Source organism: Sinohyriopsis cumingii, chromosome 7 (assembly GCF_028554795.1).
Source record: "Sinohyriopsis cumingii isolate HCF-2022 chromosome 7, ASM2855479v2, whole genome shotgun sequence".
NCBI classification, from domain to species: Eukaryota; Metazoa; Mollusca; class Bivalvia; order Unionida; family Unionidae; genus Sinohyriopsis; species Sinohyriopsis cumingii.
This window is the reverse complement of record NC_142967.1, coordinates 94,775,677-94,787,763: the sequence shown is the minus strand read 5'-3', so window position 1 is coordinate 94,787,763 and position 12,087 is coordinate 94,775,677. Positions and strand designations below refer to the sequence as shown.

The following is a 12,087-nucleotide window of genomic DNA, read 5'->3' as shown; positions in this document are numbered from 1 at the left end:
TTTTTCAAATACGTGTATGTAAAGTCTTGAGAAATTAACCTAATTAGGGATCACATGGTGAATCGTATAATAAGAAGCATGAAAAGTCATTGTATGATATTGCGCTGACATAAATTGAGTTGCCAGTGAGCGACTGCGATGACACTCAAATGACCAGTGAAAGCAGCGACATCAAAATATTCCGTTAGCAATGGACATATTGTCACGAGCGGCGGTGAAGTCTTGCCATCATGACTGTTGATCGTGTCTTGGAGGAAAACAGCAACGATGCAGTTGAGGAAAGTGACAATGAAGTTAATGCCTCGAAACCTGGAACTGATCAGAGATCAAATATATTATAGCTGTTAGCAAACATGTCTAGATATGCTTCAGCCGCGACAGACAGCACGTTAAAACCTCGCAACAGGCTTTGGACAAAGGCTTTCACCACTAATCAAGCCCGCGCGCCAGACCAATCTCAACTGGCAACGTTAAAAGAAACAAGAAAATATAGGTTATGTTGTCGTTAAGACCAAAGTCACAGAAGCGGCCAAATAGACTACTAAACACTTACCAGAGCAAATGTAGTCTTGAAAATATTCCACAGCCAAATCGACCGGTATAGAGAACAATGGTGAAACCACCAATTTTCTTAATCCGAAAGGTTGCCAGTGGATATTTGAAAATCCCGTAATGGCCGTTCTTATCAGACCCATAAATTGGTATATGCTCGCGTTACATTTACTACAGAAGTCAAATAATGCAGAGTTTGACACAATATGGCACAGTAGGTTATTCAGAAAGATAAAGAAGCCTCTCGCGAACCGTGTGAATTCTATAATTAAATGCTTGATATATTTCAAGTTGGAGACTTTGAACATGGCAACGCATTGTTTCAACATTTACGAAATCATCAAAGACGGCAAAACGCAGGAAATGAAGTGACGTCAATTAGGACATAGTAATATTCTTCATCAACATCTACAGAACCATGAGACCCTTGTTTATATTTCTTCCCAAACCAGAACATGTTGACTTGCAAAGAGCCCACACGTCACAACAACTTCAACCTTGCAAAATCTTTTACAACAAAGAGCAAATTTTGAAAGACGTCATCTAGAAAACGTTTTGCCCATACCCGAATAAGAAAGTCGACCTGAATTCCCATACGAACAAACTCGAAAAACGTAAACACAAAAACAGAACCCAAACAGCAAACAAGATTTGCATTAATTCTTACATTTATAGAACTGTACCCAAAGAAACAAGGAGAAGATTTAATTCAACGTTTGACACCCTGACCTTGCGGATGGACTGAAGCGCTCATGGGGTCAGAATACGCCATAAGTCATTAATGATACCGCATCGAATTGTCAATGGTTCCTTAGTTCTGAGCAACTTATCAATCTTCTATCAATCAATGGCCATATTCAGCGTGTTGTTCCAGATAGAACATATACCGCAATGATCAACGTCTCGTCTGTGAAATAAGGATTCTAAGTAGCGTTGCGAACACTTGATAATGCCCTAAAGTCGTTTCGAGTTTCTTACAGTTTTTCTGATATCCGGTAGAGTTCCTCCTCCTCCATGCAACAATCTCTGGTTGACGCACCTTCGTTTCACCATGTTGACAAAGACGAACGTGCTTATATATATGAGAGGAAATCTTTACATTACAACTGTACATTAGAGATCGAGATGATGTTTAATTCAACGATAGTCATACCTGTGCGTGTTGTAAGGAAGACATAGCAATAATGCGACCATCGCTTAGCAGGCTTGAAGCAGTCAATCTGGAATATTTTATTGTTTCTCATGACACATATGTATTCGGCAGTATTTCCATTGGCTTTTCTGTTGGAATATGTTTCTCCATTTATTTGTTTTGGAAAAGAAAACTATTAGACTTATCTTCGTCGACCAGTTTCTGCTACAATGGACCATCGTTAATTGCATTAAAATAAACTTTACATACTACAATGGGCACACAAACTTTACGACCTGGGACTATATTCATCTTTACTTAAATGTAAACGGCAGCGAAAAGGAAACGTTATTTCAAAGCGGTATTTCAAAACAGGAGGTAAAACAAGCTGACTGAATTTCTCTTCTAGAAGCAGTTTCCTAACTGCCAGGAGTATGGAAGTTCGATAGGTGGCAACGTAATCATTTTTGGAGATTTCAACTTTCACTTTGTCCTGGATTATGTTCAAATTTTCAACCTAAAAAACAGTTAGTGCATATTTCAGCTGGATTCTTCATAGATCTGTTCACAATATTCTACATACATTATTGGTGTCTCTCGAACTTGGATCAGATCACCTCTGCGGCATATGACATCTCAACGTGTCCCTCCCTAATCCTCCATCTATGTTTGCCGTCAAGGGAAGCCTCAGTACGATAAACAGAACCCAACTAATGCATGAAATGCAAGCAAACCTAACAACCTCGTTACCTCCTACAGCAGCACAACTTGATAAGTGATAGCGTTTATTGACAAACATGCCCCAGCAACCAAACGCAGAGTATCAGTTCAAACTTGTTCTCCATGATTAGTAGTGTTTGGGACCAGCTTCTCATCGCTAAAAGAGAACGCCGTAAGGCTGCGAGGATTTATCTTTGCAACAGACTCACTATTTATAAAGTGACCTAAGAATCTGCTAAGAACAATGTCGCATAGTTCGTAGCCTACCACAGTGCTAAGATTACGAACAAGAAAATGTCAATGACTAAATGTACACCTTTTCCAACGACTTTCTCTCCGGTCGATCTTCCAGACATGTCTGCAAATTTCTTCCATGACAAATTTCAGTCAATAAGCTTGACACACAAATGACTCATCGTCCCTGTACAACTGTGATACAGAATAAACACTGCAACCCCTAACAGCATTTGAACCTGTCTCTGTGGATTTGGTACATACAGTTGTAATGAATAGCAACCCAAAGTAGTGTGAACTCGATTCGATTCCGACATCACTGCTGACTGACTGCTTATTTCAATACTGCATTCACTAATCGGTGTTGTCAATAGATTTTTGTTTTCTTGTCTGGGGGATTCCCATCATCTTTCAAAACTTCCACTGTAAAGCTGCTGTTGAATAAACCGATACTTGAACCTTACAATTTAAAGAACTACCGTCATGTTTCTCAATTTTCATTCATTAAAAAAATCTTAGGAAAAATTTGTTACATCCCAAGTTGTATATCACCTGAATTCCGGTAGTCTTTTGAGCAATATACAGTCTGCATATCGCCCAATACATATTACTGAAACTGCCCTTAGGAGAGTGGTTAACAACATTTTATCTGCTTTGGATAGAGGAAATATTACAGTCTCACCCTCCTTGATTTGTATGTGGCATTTGGCACAACAGACCATGATACATTACTTCACTGTCACCAGCTTGTATTTAATATTCACGATACAGCCTTACTATAGTTCAAATCCTGTTTCCGTGTTCTACAAGGCTCTATTCTCGGTCAGTTCTCTTTATTATATACACTGATCCGCTATCAAGTGTCATAGACCTACATCAGGTCTCACCACTTGTAGGTTGATGACACTCATATGTACAAGTCTTCCGGCCAAGCTGAAGTCAAGGCTCCCATCCAAGGCGTAGCGAGGTGCATTTTCGATGTAAGGCCTGGATGACATGCAGCAAGTTGCAGATGAATGATGATAAACCTGAAGCCATCCTGATCGACACGCAAAGACGTTCTCATTCACATGCTTTATCTGAATTAATAAGTGTCAGTAATACCAACATAAATTTAGACAGTCAGTATGGAACCTAGTTGTCACTCTCTACAGTACTCTCTCGTTACACCAATGTGTAATGAACATATATAAGGCTGCATATCTGGAGCTGAGATGTGTCAGCTCAATTCGCAATTTAATTTCGGTTCATGCAACTAACACAGTTATGTGATACTTAGTACTTCCAAGACTAGACTATTGTAATTCATTTTTATCTGGTTAGTCTCAGTATCTATTACAGAAACTTTAAAACGTTCCCAACACGGCTACTTGAATCATCCTTAGAGTATGACTACTGAGCATACCTCACCCTGTTCTGTAACCTTCACTGGCTACCCGTTCGATCCAGAATCAAATATAAAATCTGTTAACTCTGCTACATTTTGTTGACTGTTTCCAGTCCAATATACCTATTGGACGTCACCTATATGTATATACACTATCTAGATTTGTATGCGCCTCTTCTGGTTCAAAAATAAAAACAAATGTGTGGTCATGTTTATTTGTATTATTGTCTATCATTACTAAACAAAGATTTAAGATGACCGCTCCGGTGGCCTAGTGGTTAGAGCGTCCGCCTCGGGAGGTCGTAGGTTCGAAACCCGGTCGAGTCATACCAAAGACTTACAAAAATGGTACCTACATCTGCCTCGCTTGGCGCTCAGCATTAAGAGGTTAGTGTTAGGACTGGTCGGCCTGGTGTCAGGATAATGTGACTGGGTGGGACATCATGCTACATGTCTGCTGCATGATGTCCCAGTGCTAGACATCACTATAAGCTGCCACACTGCAGACATGATTGCGATATGACTGAAAAATTGTTAAAGCTACTTTGAAAATCTAATTACACACACACGCGCGCGCGCTTCTTCTGACACTCTCATTCGCATCGTTCCCACTGTTAAAACGAAGTCGAATGGACAACGTTCTTTTGCATACCAGGGACCAGAAAAGTGGAACGAATTGCCCATTGATCTTAGACACAATGCCACCACGATATCATTCAAAAGTGCTCTTAACACTCACCTATATCGACTAAATCAATAGACCTGAAGACTTACCAATATTTATTACCTTAATCTTCATCAGCATGATTATGTTTTGTAAATTCATGTTGTTTGTTTTGTAATCTTATCGTTGTATGTGTTTTAGTTGTTATCTAATAGTGTCAAGCGCAAAGAGCCTCTAAAGATAAAGGCAGTATATTAAGTGTACATTATTATTATTATTGCAAATTCGAGTAAACATGTTTACATATTACAAAAATGGCAAAGTCGTATGCGGATTGTTCACATGGGCCCAAAGGTTCTTGCGGGCCAGATCTCGCTGCACCGATCGTTAAACAAATTCCAACGTGAGCAGCTTATAGCATCATAAACTCTGCTGCTATCGCAGGAAATTCAAAAGATTCGAGATTGACTACGAACAGCTGACTCAAAGGTGACACAATCGAAAATGGATTCAATGTTTGCAATTCTGTAGGTTAGCTCTTTTAAACTCCTTGTCACTTTTTTATACCTAAACTTGTGTATTTTTTCCATTTCAAATTTAAATTCCCCTTTTATATTCAAAGAGAACGGTTATGTGCTTAAAGAGCAGATATTGTACTCAATCAGTCTTGCTATTGACCGGTTCGACATTAGAAAATCGCACTCTGGGAGGTTGAGGTCTAATGCGAGACCTTGTTGGTCAGTGGGATACGTTGACGAAAGTAACATTAATTTAAAATTTTAAAGACTGCTGTCAAAATATGTGATTCATTTAGTTTGAAACTGGGTACATTGTATGTAAGATTATTATTGTTCTTCTTCTTCTTCTTCTTCTTCTTATTATTATTATTATTACTATTATTATTAAAATAATTTAGTTCCACAATAAACAGCATACGTATTTTGATTGATTGACGCAGTGGGTTTAAAGAGAAACATATCGAGTGAAACGTATTATAATTTGTTAAGTTGTGATGTTTAATAATCATTCACACAGACAAACTATTTTACTTTAATGTCATCTTGTTCTGGACAAGACCTTGATGAGTTAGCAAAGTTCTGTCCAAATGTGGAATATGTTTAAAACAAGCAAGCTTCTGAAGATAAATTATGGAACGGCATTGTTGGAGTACATATAACATAATAATTGATATAAAAATCATTGAGGACTAAGAGCCGCCTAAAATCAAATAAAAAGAACGTCACCTCCACAAGTGTTCGGTCTTGTCATCCCAACGAGTCAGTATTTTCGGAACTGAGAAACGCGACAAAAAATTGTTCAAGTATGATTCAAAACAGTATGTGGAAGCCCATACACATTTGATATATCAGGTGTTGACAGAAATTAGAATTTTAGGACCAATTAAAGATTTTGGAGTGTCAGGTATGTTCTACCAAGCAAAACAATGATACAGAAAACAGTACAAGTGTATTTTGGCACATACATTTCGGAAGCGACGATCTTATTTACAAACCATATGCACTCTGCACTCTAATTTAAGTTTCAGAAGATCTTCTCAATCGGGCTAGCAGACACAGAGACAAAGATGTTTCAACAAATACACGAGTGACCCCACCCCAACCCCACTAATTGCACCTACTAATAGTTTCTTTCCCGAAGTTTCTTTACGACACCAATGTATTTCGCATATCACAAAGTCGTTTCAACAAAACACGTTGCAAAAACTCGGCTAGACACACAAGTAGAACGATCATCTCTCAGAAAGCTGGCCCGTCTATCGCTGTTACCTCCCCTAACTCATTTTCTCTCTCTGCTACAACTGACAATTAATATGCAGACTGTGCACGCTACCGGGCGCTGGTTTAGACTAACAACAACACAACCATGATTCAAAACATCAAATGTTTATGGTGCTTCCACATACTGTTTTGAATCATACTTGATTATGCATAGTGATCGCAACGGAAATATATTGACATGTGATTGATAGGCAGTTTCGTGAATAGCCGTGAGATTTAAGGCATCAATGTACTTTCAGGAGCATTGTTAAATTCCAGATCCTGAGTTTACGCCTGATTTGCAGCAACGAACAAGACGTTCATGACGTTTTTTCGTTGTATGACGACGAGAAAGAGGTTACAAAATCAGGAACCATACGAACATGAAATCTGAGACATAAGAAAAAATAAATATTCGCAACACAACACACTAGTTAATTCCGTTCATTGTTCACTTCGATAGACTTGCACCATCTGTATCACAAGTTGACCGATTTGCAACTAAAGTGTCCTGAAACGTCTGGAACACGTACTTAGGTTGCAACTTAGGGGAGCAGTAAGAACGTGGGGGACTTGTGCAGTGCCGGATTTAGGACAAATGAGGCCCTGTGCTAGTTAAGTTATGAGGCCCCTTACTTGGGCCCTGAAAGAGGTAGGCCCGGTAGGTCTACACAGGTAGTCAGGTATACATACTCAGGGCCCTGAAAGAGGTAGGCCTGGTAGGCCTACACAGGTAGTCAGGCATACATACTCAGGAAGTTTAGGACGTTTTGACCATTGAAAAACATTTGAAAAATTCATCGTAAATTTTATTTTTGCCAGGAAGATGGGGCCCCCTGGCCAACGAGGCCCTGTGCTTAAGCACACCTAAGCACAATGGTAAATCCGGTACTGGACTTGTGGCGGGAACGTCCAGACTAACGAATATAGACAAAGCATGTCGGTTGTTAGTATAATGTAAATGTTGCAAACTGTCTCATTTTCTAATGTATTCAGGCATTGAAAGTACTTTTATACAAACTGTATTAAAGATCATTGAGAGTTATTTGCATTATGCACAACAGTAAATGATCAAAAAGTGCACGGAAGAAAAAGAAACAAATTCTGGATTAATTATTTGTGATCTAAATATTTTCGAAATTCCAGCGACGGAATAGCTTTGTTGATTATTATTATTATTATTATTATTTGTGAGACATTATACAATAAACTCGTGTCCCAGATATCTTAGCTACTGGTGTAAGCATGTGTAGTATATTCATTATTATTATTATTATTATTATTAATGAGAAATTATGCAATAAACTGGTGTCCTCAGTGGCTTAGCTTTTGGTGTAAAGCATGTGTACTATATTTATTATTATTGTTATTATTATTATTAGTATTATTGTTGTTGTTGTTGCTTGTTTGTTATATTAACTTTGAGTAAGGAGAAAATAATCAGTGTATCTGTATATGCTTTCCTTTCCTGCGTTGTTGTTCTATACTCATGCACAAACATATCAACATTCCAAACAGTTTTGAAAATGCTATCAGTTAATTTCGTTCCATCAGCAAAAATATCCTGGTACTTATCTTTTGTTTGGCGAGAATGGAACTAGTAAGTAAGGATTTTGCATCTTTTATTCATATCGATACCTCACATGAAAATTTTCTTTCAAAAGTATGTACAGTGGATTAAATCAAGTTCCAATTCTTACTCGTTAACCAAATTATAATAACTTGCTGTGTTACATGTTTTTCAAGGTCCTTCCGTTCTTAAATGTACCAGTAAATTGAGAACGTTGATGAAACTAGAGAAACGGAGAGTCTTTCGAAACAAAAGGACTTCAAAGTTAATATACAAATTTAGCTTGACAACTAACCACTCATTAAACCGATGACAGTTCTGCCTTGTGATTTCTATAACGGATCGCTCAAGGTCGTCCTCATTTGATTATTAAAAGTGAACGACGATTCCTTCTCGCCGTGTATTTGTTGCACTGACTGGGCTTTGATTGATTGTCAATACTAAGTACTCTCCCTTGTTTACTAATGCGTTCTTCCTTCCTTTTTTCTTGTTGTATGTTTTGAGGTCTCTTTGCTGGAATTATTACTCGATTATCGGCTTTTCTAAGGAGCTTTGGATTCTTTGTTTTTCTGTGCATACAGCCATAATAAGTGCCTCTTTGGCATCTCATATTATCAAGGTTAACAATATAAATGTCATTTTTGAATAAATGTTTTAAAAAAAAGAGTATGTGTGATTTGGAACGATGTAAAAGGTGTGAGAAATAAATAAAACTTAGAATTCGATACTTTGCCGATTTCCTAGCGTAACCAGTGGAGCTGATGATTATCCAGCATTATTCGACAGCTTCATACAACCTATAGAAAATACTTGTTAACGGGCGGTATCTACCATTAGATAGCATATACAGAAAGCCATTGATGTATATTGAATGCTAAGTTGATCAAATAAAGAATTCAAGTGGAATTATTGCAGACCCTTACACGCACATTTGTGTGACTCTTATCTAGACACTTGTCTGACTGCACGTGTAGGGAAAATGCATTTTCACGATAATTTAGTCACCTGTCACCAAGCGCATTATAGTCGACGTGTCTTTAACGTCTATGGTTATTCCCCGTGTAACACAGTTAATCATTTCGACAGGAAAGTACGGCCAGCATGTTTATGATTTTCGTTCCGCCTAGAAAATGTTCCAGTCCAGCAATAAACCCACGAGCTGTGCCCGTCCGGAAGTATTTGCGTTGGACGTGCCTACATCTAAATTTAGAAATAATTGTCATAGGATAATAACTCAATTCGTCTGAAACGGAACTTACCGGTCCTTATGATTTTCCCTACTTATGATTTTTGTATATAAATAAATCATCCAAATGTCATTACTTAGACAATTTGACTTTTGATCGTACAAACAGCACACGAAACTATTGCATACAGTCTGAGAAAGCATTATCAAGATGAATTTTATGAAAGGTTGGCATTAATAAGATGATTTCCCAATATGTGATTAAGCGTCGCCTTCTGAATATTTAAACCTTAAGCAGATTTTCAATGAAAACCAAATCTATTCTTTGCAATATGTAGAATGATCTGGTTATAATAATTTTAGGGATTGGAGAAACTAAATCTTCAATATTTGTGTCAGAATGAGGCTAAGAATGTCATTATATATTTTGCCTCCGCCTAAATTTCCTACAAATTGAATCGAAAGTTGAAAACATCATGGTGGCTGCTAATTTCTTTTTAAATAAAGCATACTGCTTTGCTGTAGGTGGATTTATTTATTGGTTGATTTTCTGCGTTAACATTGAACTATTACTTATAAGTAATAACTATTTGCACAATCAAACTTAACTTGTTTATTTTTTTGTGATTGCAGTTGGTAAAGTGATCTTCGGAAATATTGTTCTCCTTACCATGTGTATCGTTGTCATCAAAGGAGCACCAAGTTCTATAACTCCTGCAAAGGCGCCGTCTGTGTGCGGAAATGCTAACTATAGAAAGTGGCATGTACCTTGTGGCATGGCATGCAGACCTGCAACAGACTCCGGCATGCAGAAGGACACTGCTACCACTATGATTAATGAAAAGTTACGTAACGTAATTCTGCATATGAAAGAAGCACAGCACATAATAAAGGACTTAAAAGTAAAATATGTAAGTATTTCTGTATGTCTTGTTTATTGGTCATTTCTTCTATTCATCCATTATTATTATTATTATTATTATTATTATTAATTTTATTATTATTATTATTATTATTATTATTGTTATTATTATTATTATTATTATTATTATTCACAGCAGTTGTAGTGTGTTCGTTTTGATTTTTCCAGTTCTCCAATTTTGTTTTCTCAGTCAGAGAACATCTGTATTCGAATTCGCAGAATAAAATCAAAATGTCGTCTACGATGGTGATGATGGTGCTAGCATTGTTGTTTTGAATTTGCATATAGTTTAGTACCAATTTAGCAAAATATTTTATATTCGCGGGAGAAATACTAACGTATAAAGTGAAACACCGAGTATGCTTATGCAAATGTATAAAGAAGATGGGAATATCACTAGGGATTGATAGGATAGTGGTTTTACTAGCGAGTAATTACTAATGATTTTTGTTTTTTGTTTTTCAGAGTATTGGCCGCATCGGGAATATAGATATGATTAGAAGTATTGAAAGTAAAACAGAATACGCATTCAAGAACGGAAATATCGATTTCAAAAACGAAGAAACAAAGGTCAAATCATCAAATGTGGTAAGTATTTTTAATACCTTTTAACAAAATATTATGCGATAATGCTAAAGAAATAATATTGGTCCTGCTAAAATTCACGATGACGATGCTTTTTGTGGCAGTAGTAGCAGTAGTAGTAATACGCAGATAAGGAGGAAGATTTAAGGTGATACCTTTGTTGTGGCGTTGGAAGTATTGTTATTAATAATAAAGCATACATAATTATGTTGCTGTTGTTATCTCAGATGTATATGTGACACACTTCTGCAGTATATTCATGACTTTTCATAACTTCTTTCAGACTGAAATAATAATGGCAGACTACGATTCCATGGCAGCAGCCATCATGTTTACAGAACAAATAAGATTTAATGAAGACTCCTCAAAGGTCTACGGCCAGATGAGCAAAGATCTAAACTATCTCTCAGTTAAACTCGCCACCATTTTGTGTGATTTCGAACTAATCCAGTGCATCAGCGGAAATGTGCCAAGCACGAGTATAACGTGCCACAGTACGGTTGCGGGATCTGTTCAGTCCTGGACAACAGAAGAAGATAGAATTTTAATTGAATATTGGGTCTTGAGAGATATAGAGAAATATTTTGAGGTTTTAATTCCAAAGTACCAATTGATATGATCGCTTGAATATGAAAAAGATGCACCCAATCCCTATCTGTGATAATTTACGATATTCCTCTTTCGTGTGTTTTACGAATTCCATATAATATTCATACGTAACATTTATATAACATTTTATGCAATACGCTATCTTAATCCCAATAGTATCATATCTATTTCCATGACAACATACACATACCTCTCATTACGGACCTATCAGCATCTACCATAGTCATTCTAAAAATATATTTACACCGTTTACTTCAATTTTATACGATTTTATACTCTTATACACAATATTTGATAAACATTCCATTGTTATATGTTTATTTACATGATTAAATGATTCTTGTTATTGTGATACTCTTTGAAATGCAAATTCAATCCAGGGTTGCAAATGATGTGTTTGATATTGTCATCAACTTCTATGTTCATAGTTGTCCATTGCCAGTTATGTTTATTCAGTATTGCGGCGCTGCTCAATTCAGTATTTCAATGACAAAAAAAAAGGTTAGCGCTTATCTCACTTGAAGCATTTTTACCACGATTTTAAATATTCAGAAAAGATTAGCGAATATGCTGATGTTGAGATTGAGTAGCAAAAATCTTGTACTTTTATATTATATTTATATTGCACAATGGTTCTATTTACTGTTTTGTATTAGCAAACAGAGAAGAACAAGGAAAAAAAATTCAGATATATAACTGAAACTTGTATTGAGATATTTTCATTGCTAGAAGACCCCTACCCACCCAG

General features: G+C 36.7%; 1 protein-coding gene across 1 annotated transcript; it reads left to right on the top strand.

The window, feature by feature from the left end:
* The first annotated feature begins 9,375 nt into the window (after positions 1–9,375).
* LOC149795751 (uncharacterized) lies at positions 9,376–11,808 on the top strand. The gene is made up of 4 exons (XM_089964131.1): positions 9,376–9,450; positions 9,857–10,134; positions 10,611–10,733; positions 11,014–11,808. The coding sequence occupies exons 1-4, from the start codon at positions 9,435–9,437 to the stop codon at positions 11,347–11,349; spliced, it is 753 nt and encodes a 250-aa protein (XP_089820257.1). The 5' UTR covers positions 9,376–9,434; the 3' UTR covers positions 11,350–11,808.
* Positions 11,809–12,087: the final 279 nt, after the last annotated feature.

Excerpts from the sequence above, each read along its gene's own strand:
- LOC149795751 (XM_089964131.1), top strand. Across the intron at positions 10,135-10,610 it reads AGGACTTAAAAGTAAAATAT|AGTATTGGCCGCATCGGGAA; the intron begins GTAAGTATTTCT and ends TTTGTTTTTCAG. Across the intron at positions 10,734-11,013 it reads AGGTCAAATCATCAAATGTG|ACTGAAATAATAATGGCAGA; the intron begins GTAAGTATTTTT and ends AACTTCTTTCAG.